Raw genomic sequence first — 16,373 nt, forward strand, 5'->3', positions numbered from 1 at the left:
AGTAGCTAATTGGTGATTACTGTTCCTAAACCACAACACTCAAAAATAAGCTATTTCTCTTTTAATTACTTGAGAATTTTATCCTAAGTATACCTTTCCTACAAAAACGAATTCTCTCTTATTTCTGGATTGCTGATGAATGAAAATGTCTCAGTCTGACAGTAATTCAGGCTCGGACAATCACCCACCGTATAAAGTTCAACAAGGGAAAGTGACGGATTCTGCATCTGAGATGGGACAACCCTGCAAGTACAGACAGACCAGGGAATGAGAGGCTGGAGAGCAGTGCTATGGAAAGGGACCTGGGGTCCTGGTTGATGGCAAGCTGAATGGGAGTCAGCAGTGCCCTGGCAGCCAGGAGGGCCAAGCGTGTCCTGGGAGGCATCAGGGACAGTATCTCCAGCTGGCCAAGGGATGGGACTGTCCTGCTCTGCTCTACACTGGTGTGGCCTCACCTTGAATATTTTGTGAAATTTTGGGTGCCACAATGTAAGAAAGGCATTAAACTATTAGAGAGTGTCCAGAGGAGAGCAATGAAATGGTGAAGTGCCTTAAGGGGAAGCCTGGTGAGGAATGCCTGAGGTCACCTGGTCTGTTCAGCCTGGAGAAGATGAGACTGAGGGGAGACCTCACTGCAGTCTGCAACTTCCTCATGAGGGGAAGAGGAGGGGCAGGCACTGATCTCTTCTTTCTGGTGACAGGACCCAAGGGAATGGCATGAAGATGTGTCAGGGAAGACTTAGGTTGAATATTAGAAAAAAGTTCTTCACCCAGAGGGTGGTCAGGCACTAACAGGCTCTCCAGGGAAGTGGTTACAGCACCAGCCTGTCAGACTTCAAGAAGCATTTGGACAGTACTCCTGGGCACATGGTGTGACTCTTGGCAATAGCGCTGTGGTGGGCCAGGAGCAGGACTTGATGATCCTTATGGATCCCTTCCAACTCAGCTTACTCAGTGATCCTGTGATTCTGTAAATCAGACTAAGAAATGTGTACAATAAACACTGCAAACACAGCTTGAAGCTAGAAGAACAGTAAAGCACATCCTTAACTGCATGTGACATGTTTTTAAGCACCTTTTTCTACTGCTGTACAAATATTTGTCAGTCTGAATTTGAATGAGATCTTTCAATTCTTTCATAAGCAGAAAACAAAAAGGAAAGCCTCAAAAAGCAAAAGACTTATTTATTACTATTGTTTGGTTTTGTTAAGTTCTGGTAAGTTCTATTGTGGCAAGAAATGCATCTCATGCTATGCTCACATTGAGATGCAAAAGTGAGACACTGACATGAAGTTAATATATTTTGTAACCAGTCAAAAGTCAAAATAAGCCCTATTGTCCTGTCAGGCTATGACTACACTTGTTCTGTACTTTGTGGAGTGAAATTATATTATTTCATGTATTTATTTTCTTCATCACATAGTTACAGTAACATGGAAAACTGAATTAAATACTGGTGGTTTTCAGGTAACAACATCATGTTTTATTTGTATAGTAACTGGGGAATGGCACAGGTAACATGAAAGACACACTATATATACCTTTTTCCAGCTTCACTCTTATTTTCTTCTTCAACATCAGGCACTCCATCTGCAAGCTGTAGCTGTGAAGAAATTCAAAAGTTATTTTCAGGTATAACAAAGCACTACTAAGGCTGTTATGCTTTACAGACTTAAAACTGTTAAGAGATCATTGCAAGGTGTGGTAAGACAGCCTTAACTGTAAAAACTGTTATTTGGTGTGTAGGATTATTCCTACAACATCTTTGTTAATGAACAGACTGCTTTTATACACTGTGTACTTTAAAATAGTGATTGTTAATTGGAAAAAAAGACACTGTGACTGTCTTCACTTCTCTTTGCTCCCATAATAATCTCAGCAATTTTTATGCCCACTGCCCAACTTTAACTGTGCCTGACAGATGTGTGGAACACCACAAAAGTTATTCCAACAAGTTTAATGAAATTTAAAACTGCACTGAGGAGGAATTTAAGCCTTTTTCTCAGCTCTATGCAATCGTGGACAGTTAAAAAATCCCCAACGATATGAAGAAAAAAGACAGCACAAAACATATTTGGAGGAGAGAATCTGAAAAGACTAATTCAGAATGAAGTCAGAGAATCCTGGCTTCACAAAGTAACTTAGGACTTCATATTCTACTACAAATTGATTATAGCCAAAGAACTAGAGATGACTATGTTTTCATTGGATTTCCAAACTTTATTTTACCACTTCCTGAATAGTTTTAGCATTTTCTCCATGTGTAGTTTTTGCCCTTCTCACAGGATTATTAACTGGAAAAACCATCACAAAAGCATAATCTGAAAATCTCCCCGGATGGTAGAGTACCTGCAATAAGGGTTCTGCCATCGCATTCCCCCTGCAGGTGTGCACTGCTATTTTCTATCCACATACAGAACAGGTTTAGCTAGGGCTTAGTATGCATCTTGTGGTTTAAGTTTGGGTTGGGTGAGATTATTTGTACATATTTTCTACTGTCCAACATAGCACAGAAAAGGAAGCACTAGGACGCTGATTTTATAGAGCCACAAAGCTATGAAACAATCCAAATGGGACTGACCTGGTAATACTGCAACAAGTACCCCACCTTCAGCAAACCTTACAATTTGACAGACCCTTTTTGTCTCTCCAAAAGATCAGCAAACAAAACGGCACTGATAACTTTGTGAATTGCATGTTAGCCGCCCCAATTCCATTTGCTGAAGGAAATGCTTCTCTTCTTTTAAATAATTTTTTGCTTAAAGGGAAACTGATTCTCTGCTGTTTGATTAACTTCCCAATTACTCACCAATTTTAACCCTGTGAATTTTACAGTTTAACTTATCCAGTTAAAACCACTAGCCACTCCTGGAGTAGTGGAAAACAGTAAGCAACAACGTATGAGTGGCAGAGAGATGTAAATTCCAATTAATTATCAAAGAAGCAAATAGTATAAAACTTCAGTAAGTCTTAGAAGACCTAGACTTATTATCTAGAGGAGGGAAGACAGAGAAAGGTCAGATAAAGTCAGTAAGCATGAAAATTATTCCCTCTGAACAGCCAGAAATCTGTATGTTAAAGGCCCTTCTGCCCAAGTAACAAAGCCCAGAATGATTTTTTTTGATGCATGATGGCTGCGCAGCTCCCCAGCTTTCCAACATTGCCCCATCCTTCTGATACTGAGAGGCATTAAACAGCACATTTAAAATTAGGTATGTTATGTAAAAATGTCATACATGCAAAGCTCATAGGAGTACACTGGAACAGTAATTTTCATACCATTGGGAATACATCATCAGTTGTTACTGCAACAACTGATGTAACAATATCCTGTTTCACTTCCAATTTGAAGCTTAATTGACAATTAAGAAAAAGTCAAGTTCTGTTAAGTGAAGATTACATTGCCAATACACAGTCATCTACTAAATGCTAATATTTTTATTTCAGGAAATTTAAGATTTTGTTGATAAAACAGCATTAGTAATTAAAATTGTCCAATTATGTGGATTGTAATTTCTTAAACTATTTAAGTAGAGAAAGCATAATTTCTCAGTACCTTTTCATCCACATCCAAACTTGTCAAAAGTTCATCTAGTTTGCTCTGCTGCCTATCTTCAAGAAAGTCCTCACTAACATCTCCTGAAAGACTGCTTCCTCTGGAGGAGTTGTGGGTCTTCACATCTTCAGCTGAAAATGTATAAACGCATTGCTTTATGTGTTTCCCATGCTACAAGACAACAAAGCTTTTATTTCCTAAATACTACAAGGGCTTAGAACTAATGATATTTAAGAACTCCTAGGACCCTCTAAATGTGAAATTTATGGAAAAATATTTCATGCTTAAGGCAGGAATAATTTCAAATAAATATTAGGCCGAATCTGCAATTAAAGTTCTATCCAAGCACTATGTTCTTTAATGGTCCCTGTTGAACAGTACAACACATTTACTTATAGAATATTGAATTCAATACTTTAGAAATAAATTCAGTTAAGCTGTTTTATTAAAACACAGCCAAAGATATGTGTGGCAATTTGCTAAGCAAAAAGACTTTGCCTTTGTTACAAAAGGGCATAAGTTAATCACACTGACATGATGCAACCCTGAACTAAATATAGAAAGCTGTGAGAAACTCCAAATTCCTGTGATATAGTAAACTCAGTAAGAATTCAGTGTCAGGAAATTTCAGCACCTTTAGCAGATGCCACAGGAAATGAATGACACACCTGGCTGCAACTTTCTGAAAGGGCTCTTTAAGTACAACAGAAGAGTTCTGCATAGAAAAGAAATTCACTACTGGATCACACAAATGACTTCCAACTGCACTGTGCTGTCCAGACACAGGAAGAAAGAATCAGATTAGTCTGGAAAGGCTTTTCTCTTACAGTCCCTGGTCTCTACGATCACCAAGTACAAGACACATCTGGCTGAAGACAACATACACAAGATTTCCACTTGAGAGGCGAAGAGGATTGATGTCATCCAGAATATTTTAACTGTGGTACTTTTTCCACTTCTTAAATGGTGAAGCCACTAAGGCAAGGAGCCATGACTTCACTAACATAACACAGGACACCAAAGCAGTAACACCTATTTCTAAATAAATACATAAATAGTCAGTAATTAGCAAAACCAGGCACCCTTCTTTTGTTCTGTGCAGGTTTTTTTTAAAAGTCATGTATTAAACAGTAAGTTACTGTGTGCATATTCATCTAAGATTATGATGGGATCCTGCTTCTCAGATCTGGGAAGGACTTTAGGTACCACAAAAAGAACCAAAGACTTTCAGCCTCAAAGTCTGCTAGAACATGAAGTAAGACAACAAAGAACATGCAGAAGTTACTGAATAGTACAAAATTTGTTGCCAGGTTTGGCTTCAATCACCTCAGCATTGCAGATTCCATGGCCCAGGCCCCAATCTCTTTACATGACCACAGGCATAACTGCGAACTCCTCTTGACTCCTCCTAAGGAAACTTGCTTCTTGGTATCTGAGCTCTTAAAACCTTTTATTTTGCCTTCTAATACCTGAAGCCTGAGATCTTCTCTTCCCCTAATAGTCTCTAGTCACTCCTTTCCAGGAGGCAGTATCTGCTGAAATCACTCTTTGTAGGTGAACATACATTAATGTGGAAAACCAGCACAAGAGGTACTGCCACAGACATCTTTCAGGCCTAAAGCAAAATCAACATGTAATGTCAGAACGAAAGATTAACAACAAGCTGACAAACTGATAACAGAAGGGAAACACCATGAACCTCCAAAACCTGTCTCAGCACTCTGTATGTTCACCACTGTCAGTAAAGGGCTTCTATCTAAAGTCAAAATCCTGTTCTTCCAACCCATCTAGCAGAAACTTCTGTATTAGGTATACCTTGGTATACCAGTAGGAAACAAAACAAATCACATGCATGTGCTGCCTAGCTGGACTGTTCTGCTTTAAACAGGAAGAAAAACCCCAGTAAATCAGAAGTAACCTTATTTCATTAGAAAAAGGCATTCTTTAAAAACAAAACACTGTCTCAGTAGAATGGGCATAGCATCCACAAAAAAAAAAACCTGAAAGGACAACCTGGAAATGAACCTGACTACAAAATTCTGTGTGCTGATGAACACAACAGAACAACCACCTCCAACTCTGACCTAAATTCTAAAGCACTATTACAGGACTCAGAGTCTCACTATGATTTCAACAACAAACAGAATTCTTTGCCTAGAACTGTCAGAGAAATGTCAAAAACCCCAGAATCACAACAAAATTAAAAAACCCCACTCCAACCCACTAGTCCTACCAACAGACAAGTACTACAGAGAAGTACATGCTCCCTCTATGACTCAGGCTTGTGTCATTTTGCAAGATGTTGACTCAATATGCATTAGGAAACAAACTGCTGTAACAATAAAAAGATAATACAAAACCAGACAAGTAGACAAGTTCTTTTTTGTTTGTTTGTTTTTTTTCTTCTTTGGATTATATACCAAAATTTCCAGAGACCCTTACCTTTTAACATCAAATTACAGGAGTTTTCAGTATCACTTGACTTTCCAGATTCTTGCATGCATCTGTTTTGAACAAAAAGTGTGCTTAAGATTTCCATCTTGCACAAAAGCAAAAATAATCTATCAGTTACATAAAATCAAAAGTTCTCAGTAATACTTTTAGCCGTGGACAGAACACTTACAACCAACACACTGTTTTATGACTCTTTTTAGCTTTCTCTTTTGGCTTTCTTATGTTCATCCCTTCAGATGTACACCTAAACATGTTAAGTAAAACCAAGACATTTCAAAACCCAAAATTTTCAGTAAAAGCTCATGATCTCATTTAATCTTTGACTAAAATACTGGGAAGGGAAATTTTCTCTGTATAGCAAATCAAGAAAATATTGTGCTAATGAGCCAATTCATCAGTTTCTAAAAAAAATGTGATTTACAGTAATTTTATATTCAAAATAATTTGCTTAACAATGAATCTCAAAGAGAGTAACAAAAACAACTGTTCATAGGAAGATACTTCACCTATTTCAAAGATAAGTTAGGGAAAAATAAATACTTCTTAGAAAAGCTCAGGAGGGACAAATAGATATCTTAAATGTTACACATAGAATATATAAAACATGCTCATGATCATCACACATTTTAGAAGCCTGTACCTGGTGAATGACACCAAGTGTAATGACAGCAAGCTGTCCAGTCAAGGCAAGAGAAAGTGGCAAACAAAAGCCATGTGAAAAATTAGTTTTACTGCTTCAGGCCAGAATGTTTTCCCTATGCCTGGAAGTGACCAGCATTCTTCTCTAAGTAAAAAGCAAGCATCAGAGAAATAACCTGTTGAAGTCCCAGTTGTATTTGGTAAAACTAAGGAAAAAACCAAACAAACTCTCAACTCCCCCCCCCCCCAAAAAAAAAAACCACCCCAAAAAAACCTGGACATGATCTGGTACTATCTGGTAATATCATAAGTTACCCAACAAAACTTATTTCAATATTCTCATATTGAATAATAACAATAACAATATCAATAACAACAAGAATAATATTAATAATACTAATAATACTAATACTACTAATAATAATAATAAAAATAAAATAAAATTATTCTCATATTGAATTATAATATTAATATGTTCCTGACTGCTATCAACTATGTGTAATCATCATCTAATGATCTGCATCAAATTATGGAAGGTAAAAAGTAAAACAAGAAATTTTGCCTGTTTCTTTACCAAATGCAGGGGAAATTCTAAGAAAGAAGAACCATGCATTTTTATTTCCCTTGGCTAATGGCAAACAAATTCAACAGGTATCAGAAAGAAATTAATATTACTTCTAATAAATTTACTATGCTACAGCCTAGCTGCTTCTCAAGAAGTTGGCTGCTCCTACTACAGACTCGCTCTGTTCTCTAGAGGCTTGTTTTGGCAGAAATTTTATTCTGTTAACATCTAGAAGTTTTATATTCTCATGTTCAAAAAAATGTTCAGCACCTCAAAGAAGATTCCTTTCCTCTTTTGCACATGGGTTTAATGAAAAGGATAAGGAGAGAAGTGAGTTAGAAAAAAAAAAAGAATGCAGCTACAAGGTGGTACAATCCTGAAAATAATGGAAGTGTTACTTAAAATACAGGTAGCATAAAGCCACCTAGAAAGACCACACAAAAAAAATTAGAACACCCATCCCAATAAAAAAACTAATCTTTGGAGGAAAATCTTGCATTGTTTCTATCTAAATATCTTTTTTTTTCTTTGAAAAAAATGAAAAATTCATTCTTAAAACTTTTTCACTGAACACAAGTATCAAAGCTTAAGAGAGAAAATAGGCTAAACAATAGATGACTTCATTCTATCAAGAACTACTATCTCATTCATGAAAGTTAGGTTCCACTTTAAATTTCTTTTACTCCTCCTATGACTTTTATTATCATCTGAAAACCCAGTAAAATATTAACATCTGATGATTTACACCAGGAACTTGCTGAAAAAAGATGCAGGATGATAAACCTCTGCAACACTTTAGCCAAATCACATACCTGAAAAATATTCACATGTCTGAGGATAGGAGAAAAAGAGGAAAGAAGAATGGCAGAACAGAACACTATTGTAGAGACAACCATTTACTCTTACAGACTCAAGAGAAGAATAAGCTACACCTAAAAAGTAAAAACATTTCTAGTATAATACCACTTTACAACTAAGAAAACTGCCTTCAAAGGGCTAGCTGCTATCTCAAATCAAGAATATTAATTATCTTTGTTTCTATTTTCATATTTCCCTTCATTTAAAGAAGCACTTTAGGACTACCTTGTCCTACAATTCAGAGTTTATCCCAGATCTTATGAAGAACAAATTAATGTATCTGCATTCAGAATACTGTCATAGCTCAATCAAAATTAGACACTGAAAATCAAATAAAGAAATAATTTAAACAAAAATTAGTGGAATTCTCTAAGGAAGCCTGACCATTACAACCAAAGCATATGCATATGAGATAAAAGTACTTGGGAATATTGTGATAAAAAAGGAATGATATGCATACCTGAAACTACTTTCTACTGAATATTTATTTTCTGATGTAACAGGAGACTCGGGTTTAATATACACCTTTGTGTCTTTAATGCAGTTTGCCGAGGATGCTTTCACTGGACAATTTTCACAGCGTGCAGGGGCAAGCTCCTCTTCATTACTGGTTCCAAAAAGGTCTGGGTCATCCTGAATCACATCAATGACAAGAACATCTTGGTTGTACGCTTCAAGGACGTCTGGTAAATTTTGACTTTTGACTTTTTGTGAAAAATTCCCTCTTGATTTTCTATCACCATTTATTTCTAATCCAACAAGGGGGTCGACTGCATTCCAAGAATGATCAGGAAAACTAGATTTCAGCACACACTCAGAACCACTGAAATCAGGCACAGATGGCTCTGGCTGTCCATCAAGAAGAGGATGTGGATACGTAGAGAAACTTTCAGGGAGCGCAGACGTCTCATCAGAGAGGTTTACAGAACCATTGTGCTGGAAGTCCTTACTATCAATCTCATCTGCTTTTTTCTGTATGGAAGCTGGAGATCCAGCATCATTCAAGACAGGAAGAGGACCCTGCTCAGATTTTACCAAGAAAGTCTCTTCACCTGTCTTCTGCCTTCCTGGACTAGTGCTTTCAAGAAGCTCTAGTGGACTACAAGTTTTGCTTTCAAATGAATGGACAGATTCCCGTTTCTTGGATTTAGGTTTGTTTCTGCATAAAGGAATTTTGAATTTTGTCAAGCTTCCAGAGGTTAATGGTTTAATTAGGTTTAAATCAGAAAATGTCTGCTTCACTACTGATGCTTTAGGGCTGAAGTTTGTACTGTTTGTGTTACTTGTAGAAGTACCATTCTGGACTGTCACAGACAGGTTTCTGTTTGTCACATCTTCATTTTCATCCTTTTGTTTCGTTATACCAGTTTGGACTGTTGCAGGCAGGTTTCTGTTTGTTACATCTCCTTCATTTTTTCCCTTTTGTTTTGTTATACCATTCTGGACTGTCACAGACAGGTTTCTGTTTGTCATCTCTCCCTCATTTTCATCCTTCTGTTTTGTTATACCATTCTGGACTGTCGCAGGAAGGTTTCTGTTTGTCACATCTCCTTCATTTTTATCCTTTTGTTTTGTTGTGCCATTTTGGACTGTCACAGACAGGTCTCTATTTGTCACAACTCCTTCATCTTTATCTTCTTGTTTTATTGTACTGTTCTGGACTGTCACAGACACATTTCCTTCTGTTATATCTCCTTCATCTTCATCTTTTTGTTCTGCTGCAAAATTCAAGGTTGCTTTAACTTCTTGCACATCATGTTTAAAAGCCACAGCATCTTTATCTGCATTAACTGGTGATTCCCCATTTTCATTGTTCACTGTCAAAGTCTCATAAATATCCACAGAAGAGGATTCCATTGTTTCATGTGAAGCCTGACAGTCAATATTTGGATCAATCTTTTTATGTGTAATTTCTTTTGTAATTTCTGCCAATGATGTATGCAAATCCAGCTGTCTCACATTCCCAGTCTCTGCACTACATTCCACAGCTTTAACACTGCTTTTATCAGAGGAATCCTCAAAAGCAGCCTTTAAAAGTCTTTTTCCTTCTGAGATGAACCTATGACTTTTAAGAAACCATTCAGAAGTCCTGGCACAAGATTCAACAGGCCAAACTTTTTTACCAGTCATGGGTATTGTTCTTTGACAGGTAAACTGCTGCAATTTCTTAGTAACTTTGTTCAAATTTCTTCCTGTCTTGCTTTTGTGGTGATCAGAAACATCATGGATCTGAGCTAGTACTCTAAGGCTATCTGAGGCAGCTGCATAACGTGCCACATTGCTTGAATTTTCTCCTTTTACTATTGCAGAGAGCTCAGGTATCATCTTAAAGCCAGTTTCAAATGCAAGTAATTTGGTACTATTCTTTCTCCAGGCTGATACAGTTTTTACTTCCTGAGTATTTTTTTCTGTATCAAAATCTGATGTATGATCACACAAAGTTGAGAAAGTATGATTTAGTCCTGAAACTGAAAATGAGCTTGACATGGTAACTGCTGCTTCTGTTTGTAACTCACACTTCTTGCATTTACTAGCCATTTCTGTAGATTTCTCATTGATTTTCATCTTTTTTCTAGGCTTTCTACCAATATTCCACTTTTTTCCCCTTAAACACTTGCTGCTTTCACTCAGGCAGCATGAAACACAACCTTCTTCATTTTCATTCTTTTCTTTATTAGGTGAAAAACCACCTTTTATGAGTGATCTCTCATTCTGCATTCTACTAGTGCTGCAAATTCTATCACTCAGCTCTCCAGTACCATGGGCTACATGGAAGAATCCATTTAATTTATAACTGTTGGTAGTTCCACTAGCTGAGGGCTTCACTAACGTGTTGATGTAACAACAGTCCTGTAACACCACAAATGGATTCTTTTCAGCTGCACAGAGCAAGCCACTGCAATGGTTTAGGGCATTAGTGCCACGTTCAGCACCACATTTTGCAGAAGCATTCATCACTTCCTCAGCTGCAGTCACACTTGAACTTTGCAAGCGCCTGATTTTACCAGATCTGTGTTGCCTTTTTCTACACTGCACACCAGGCTCTTCTGCTACAGCATGGCATAGGAAGCTCTTGCTTTCAGTGTCATCTGAAGCAGAAACTCTAGAAGATTTAGAATAGTGAGATTCCTTTCCCTTAGAATCTTCTACCCTGTTTTGCTTTGTCTTAACCTTCTTTACAGCCTGTGAATTACCAGAGTCTTGCTCAATTGCTTTCAACTGCTCCTCTGCTGATTAAAAAACCAAAAAAAAGTCATTAAAGAAAACTCTAAGAGAAAAAGACTGTTTTATAAAGAGAATCAAAACCCCCAAACATTAAAGGCTGCTAAAGAACATGACACTATATAAGGCTAATATATTTCAGTGAAGTTTTATGACTTTTTTTTTTAAATGAAAGCTATTAGGACACTTAAGAGTAAAAAAGATGTATTACCTTCAGGAACAAATGCAAAGAGGAGCAGAACTGTACAGTGTCATAAGGACACTGGAAGTTGTGTATTTGTTGTGTACTCCACATAAGTGGAAAATAAATAAGAGCAAATCTGGCAAGAAAATGCAGATATTGTTTGCATGCTCAGCCTTAAAACCTTTTGTTTGCACAGCATATTCTCTGTCATAGGAACACTAATTTGTAAGAGTATCTTTCAGATACACAGTCCAACCAAATGCATTTGATTGATCAGGAAGATCCAGAAAAATTGAAGGACCTGCATTTTTAGAGACTACTACTTCTTATTTAAAAGCAAATACAGATTATGTAAAAAACTGTATATCTGAAAATCTAGAGAATGGACTCAAGAGCATACTAGTACAATGCTGGTTTTTTTAGACCTTTGTTCTCAAGGTAAAACACAATGTTAGTATCTGTCTTTCAGAATATGTTTTTTAGATAAAATATTAATAATCTACAGTAAGTATATGTCATTTGAATGTATTCACTTCAAAAGCAATGTTTTTAGACAACATCCTGAAAAAAAAAGAAGACTTTAAAAACCCCTCTTTCAAAATTGTTCCAGTTTGACTCAAAATTCTCTTAAAACATCAAAACACAATCATTGCTTCTACATCTTTTGGGATTTTTCATAAAATAGCAACTAAAAAGTCCTGAGAGCAAACCCCAGCATCCTATAAAGGCAGACACTGTTAAGACAGCATCACACATAATCAAAAATAAACAGATAATAGACAGATGAATGAAGACTTGAAATTACTGCCCCCTTTCTTGCTTGTGGCTGACCACCTCTGAAGAAAGGTGGGGAATGCTTTTGAGAGAAACAAATTCCCAGCACTCCCCACCAACGGCCTGCCTGTTTCTGTCCATATCCCTTCCTCTCTCCCTTCCTCCCCCCTTCCTCTACCCCCCTGAAAGGCTAACTGGTCTCCTCTCCTTGGTGTTAAATAGGCTTCTTTTCTCCTTCAGGAAAAGCCTTTCCTCTTTCTGAAAATCTGTTGTCTTCTAAGACTGGTGGTATTCACATCACTGCGAAGCACACCCTAGCTTTTCTCAGTCAGCAGCCAGTTTTTAAAGGGGTCTTACTTCAGGAACAATTTGGGAGCACAAGTTCTGTACCTGTACCTCTACAATGGAGCTACCAGCGCTTACCACTTTCCCCTGGGCTGTCTGGTCGTTTCTGAGGGCTTGAGCTCTGCTGCTCTTCTTTCAGGCAATGCTTCTGAGTCTTTCTTCTGGTGGTTGGTTGTTCTTGTCCACTCAGATCCTGCAGCTGCTGTGACAGCAAGGCATTTCTCTTCCTCTTGCTCAGAGCTCCTTTCCTGGACTCTGGACACTGTGTATGCTGTTTTAGTAAGGCAGAACTACCCCTCTCCTTGGGACCATGTACTTTTGGTTTCCTCACCGATCTCCTGCCTTTCTTGCCCAAACACCTCTCTTCTTTTTCCTGTGTCCCTAGTGTTCTTGATCCAACTAATGGACACCCATTCAACTTCTCTAGTATGAAAACCTCTTCCTGAGATTTTGGTTCAGGGACAACTTCCTGAGCACCCAAATTCTTCCTAAAATCTGGGATTTGCATATTCTGCGTCATTGTAGAGTCAGTACATTGCACTTCAGTACTCCACGTGACATTTTTTGGTTGAAGAACTTCTGGTTCTGGAAAACAGGATATTCCATGTCTCTCTGTGCTCTCAATTCCCCTCTTCAAGTTCGGGACTTGTAATTTTACTTCCATACAGGAATGTTTGCCTTCTGTTCCTGAGCTCCCTGAACCCTTGTGGAAACCTGAGAAGTTCAGGTCTTCTGAGCAATGTTCATTCCTTTCAATCCCTGCTGAGAACTTTTTCTGCAAAGTAGTTCCTGAGAAAAACAGCTGTTGGCTTTGACCTGTCCCTCTCAGAGTCTCTTCCCAGCACATTGCTGCAGCCGTGGCTGCTGCTTGCCAATCTTCACACTCATCTGTGTCTGAAATTAGTGAAGCTACACCCTTGCTTCTTCGGGGAGACTTCCTGCGCTGGATTCCCTTAGTTTTTCTACCTGGGAATTTCTGTCTGTTCTCAGCTTGCTCCTTCTGCATGGACATAGGAAGAGCAAAACACTTAAAGGAAGTGTGAGAGAGCGTGGCAGGTTGTGGAAAGAAAGGTAAGGGCTGCTCAGGCTTTCTCTTTGGTGCCAGGCGACGACCCCGCTTGACCACCAGCTTTCCCTGTGGCTCACACCCTGCCTGCGGAGAGCCGGGGCTGCTGACCTCGGGGTCAACCAGCTCCACCTCGCCGGGTCTCACCACCTTCCCTGACCTCAACTGCGGCATCTCGGTGGCGCAGAGACGGCAACAGAGCCCACAAACCCCGCTCGCCAGCGCGGCTTCCGCCGCAGCCTCGCTAGCTCGGCACCCACGATGGCTGCAGGCCCGAGCGGGGAGCGGGGGACAGCCCCTCCCAGGCTGCCGCCTCCGGGGACTGCCGGCGGAGCCCAGGCCGCCCAGAGAAAAACCACGGCCACCGACAAGCCCTTCCTGACACCCTCACTGCCCCGGCCCCCAAACACACACCCGAGGCAACCTCTCACAGACCATGGCGCTGAAGGAAGCGGCCCCGCACCTCTCCAAACTGAAGAAGGCCGCTGCCTGCAGCCTCCCGCGCCTCCTTCCCACCCTCTCCCCTTCACTATCTGCCCTCGTCTACCGATCCGTTCCCCTCGTCCAAGCACAGCCGCTCGCCCAAAGAGCCGAGCTGCCGCCGCGCCGACGGGCGAGCGTGAGGGCGGCTCCGCAGCGCGGCGAGGCGGGGGGCGGCGGGAACACCCGCCTGGCCGCGCTCGCTCTGTCGCCGGATCGGCTGGGCCGCCTGCGCGGTCCAACCCCGGCAATGGGGGTGGCGAGCGCGGCTCCTCCGGGCGGCCGTGCCCCCGTGTCGGCAGCCCTCGGCCAAGCGCTTTGGTTGGCGCGGCGCAGCCGTCGTGCTGCCCCCATGGTGCGCGAAGCGCCGTGCGGGGTTGCGGGTCCGGCCGCAGGCTCAGGGCCGCCCAAGAGACCGGGCTGCGGTGTGGAACTGCCAGAGCCTGGGCGCAAAGGCCCAACTCGGCCCGAGGTCGGAGTCGTGTAGGTAAACACCCAGGCTCGCCCATTTCGTCGGGTGTTCCATCCCCCTCAGTGATTCCTTCTTCGAGCACAGCACCAAAGAAGCTCGCCAACACTGAGGGGCCATGCCGTTGTTTCACAGAATGGGTCAGGCTGGGAGGGACCACAGTGGGGTCACCTTGTCCAACCTCCCTGCTCAAGCAGGGCCATCCCAGAGCACATGGCACGGGATCATGTCCAGAGAGTTCTTGAATATGTCCAGTGAGGGAGACTCCACAACCTCTCTGGGCAACCTGTTCCAGTGCTTAGTTATCTGCAGTTATCTCACATTCCAGCAGAGCTTCTGTGCATCACTCTCTGGCTGTTGCCTCTTGTCCTACTGCTGAGCACCACCAAGAAGAGCCTGGCTCTATTGGCACCCACCTTTACATGCTGGCAGACATTGATGAGGTCCCCTCTCAGCCATCTCTTCTGGAGGCTGAACAGGCCCAGCTCTTTCAGCTTTTCCTTTTATGTTCCAGTTCTGTCATCAGCTTTAAAGCTCTCCATTGGACCTGCTCTAAGAGCTCCATGTGTCTCTTTGTCTGAGGACATCAACTTTGTATTTCAAATAATACAGCTTCTTAGGACTTGAGTGAGGGGGAAAAGATCACTCAAAAAGACTGTATTGTCAGAAAACAATAGAAGTTGGTGTTTGGGCTTTGAATGGGGTGGTAGATTCAACACAGATGGAGAACACCAAAGCTTCAGAACCATACACTGCATGATAATGTGAACATGTAGAAGTTAGCTTAAAAAAATAGTTGTACAAAGGCTGAATCTAAGTGGCAGGTGTTATGAAAATCCCAAATTATTAAACTTAATAAGGTGGTAGTCTAATGCCGATAATGCCATCAGCAAAATTGCACATGGCTGCTAAATGACCGTGTCCTGCAAGCAGTCTCCTTGTGTTTTCCTCAGCTGGTATCTGAGGGATGAAACACCTTACTCAAATTCATTTCACTGTGGCTTAGTGCTTTCTGGTGTTCACATTTCATACATCCTAGTTTGAGATCCGTGCAAAGAAATAAGGTGCTTTATGTCACAACTTGCTGGAAGTGCAGTCCTGTGAAGTTAAAGAGTAGTTGGAAAGGTGTGTTTTACTAATTGGCATTGGCTCACTTTATGACTTCAGCCCACGTAACTCACTTCATCTCTGTTTCTCCACCCAGAGGTAGAAATAATATATTTCAGTCCAAATAAAGACAGAGAATGTTGCATTTTTGCTAAAATCTCTCCATAGATGAAGAAAGAACAACAGGGAGGCTGGGAAATTGCTAACTTTAATTTTCTTGCGGTATTTTTAGATTGTACATACATGCTGAAGTACAAAAAGTCAGCAAATGGCTAACTAAAGCTAATAAAAGCAGAAAATACAGATTTCTTAGGCATTTTCTCCCATGGCTCAGTATTGTGCTTCTAGTCCTTGGGACAGAAAGGCCCTAATAAAAGGGAGTTAACTGCACAGTATTTATCATTGTCAGTGTTCTGCAAGGCTGATATTACATAAAACATTCAGCTCTGGTGAAATTTAGCCATTTAACCTTTCATTTCAAACCTTCTTCAGTGAGTAACAGAGTCTTTTAAGTTTTATAGCAAGATGAAGACATGCTGAAAAGCAGAAGTAAAGGAAATCTGGGAAAATGGCATATGAATTACCTTACTGCTAGCTCAAATTTTTAGGATGTTAGTATTTAGTCAGTTATTTGCAATGATGAGAACTCTCCTC

General features: G+C 40.3%; 1 protein-coding gene across 1 annotated transcript in view; it reads right to left on the reverse strand.

Moving 5' to 3' along the window:
- The window catches only part of TOPAZ1 (testis and ovary specific TOPAZ 1), a 38,860-nt gene extending 25,023 nt beyond the window's left edge, over window positions 1-13,837 (reverse strand). Inside the window, exons 1-6 of the mRNA XM_059486903.1 lie at window positions 12,676-13,837; window positions 9,437-11,302; window positions 8,533-9,376; window positions 5,999-6,060; window positions 3,557-3,687; window positions 1,542-1,603 (exon numbers count right to left, since the gene is read on the reverse strand). Coding sequence (XP_059342886.1) covers window positions 1,542-1,603; window positions 3,557-3,687; window positions 5,999-6,060; window positions 8,533-9,376; window positions 9,437-11,302; window positions 12,676-13,837 — 4,127 coding nt within the window. The remainder of the gene's footprint in view (window positions 1-1,541; window positions 1,604-3,556; window positions 3,688-5,998; window positions 6,061-8,532; window positions 9,377-9,436; window positions 11,303-12,675) is intronic.
- Between the last annotated feature and the right edge of the window lie 2,536 nt (window positions 13,838-16,373).

This window comes from Ammospiza nelsoni, chromosome 1 (genome assembly GCF_027579445.1).
Source record: "Ammospiza nelsoni isolate bAmmNel1 chromosome 1, bAmmNel1.pri, whole genome shotgun sequence".
Taxonomy (NCBI): domain Eukaryota; kingdom Metazoa; phylum Chordata; class Aves; order Passeriformes; family Passerellidae; genus Ammospiza; species Ammospiza nelsoni.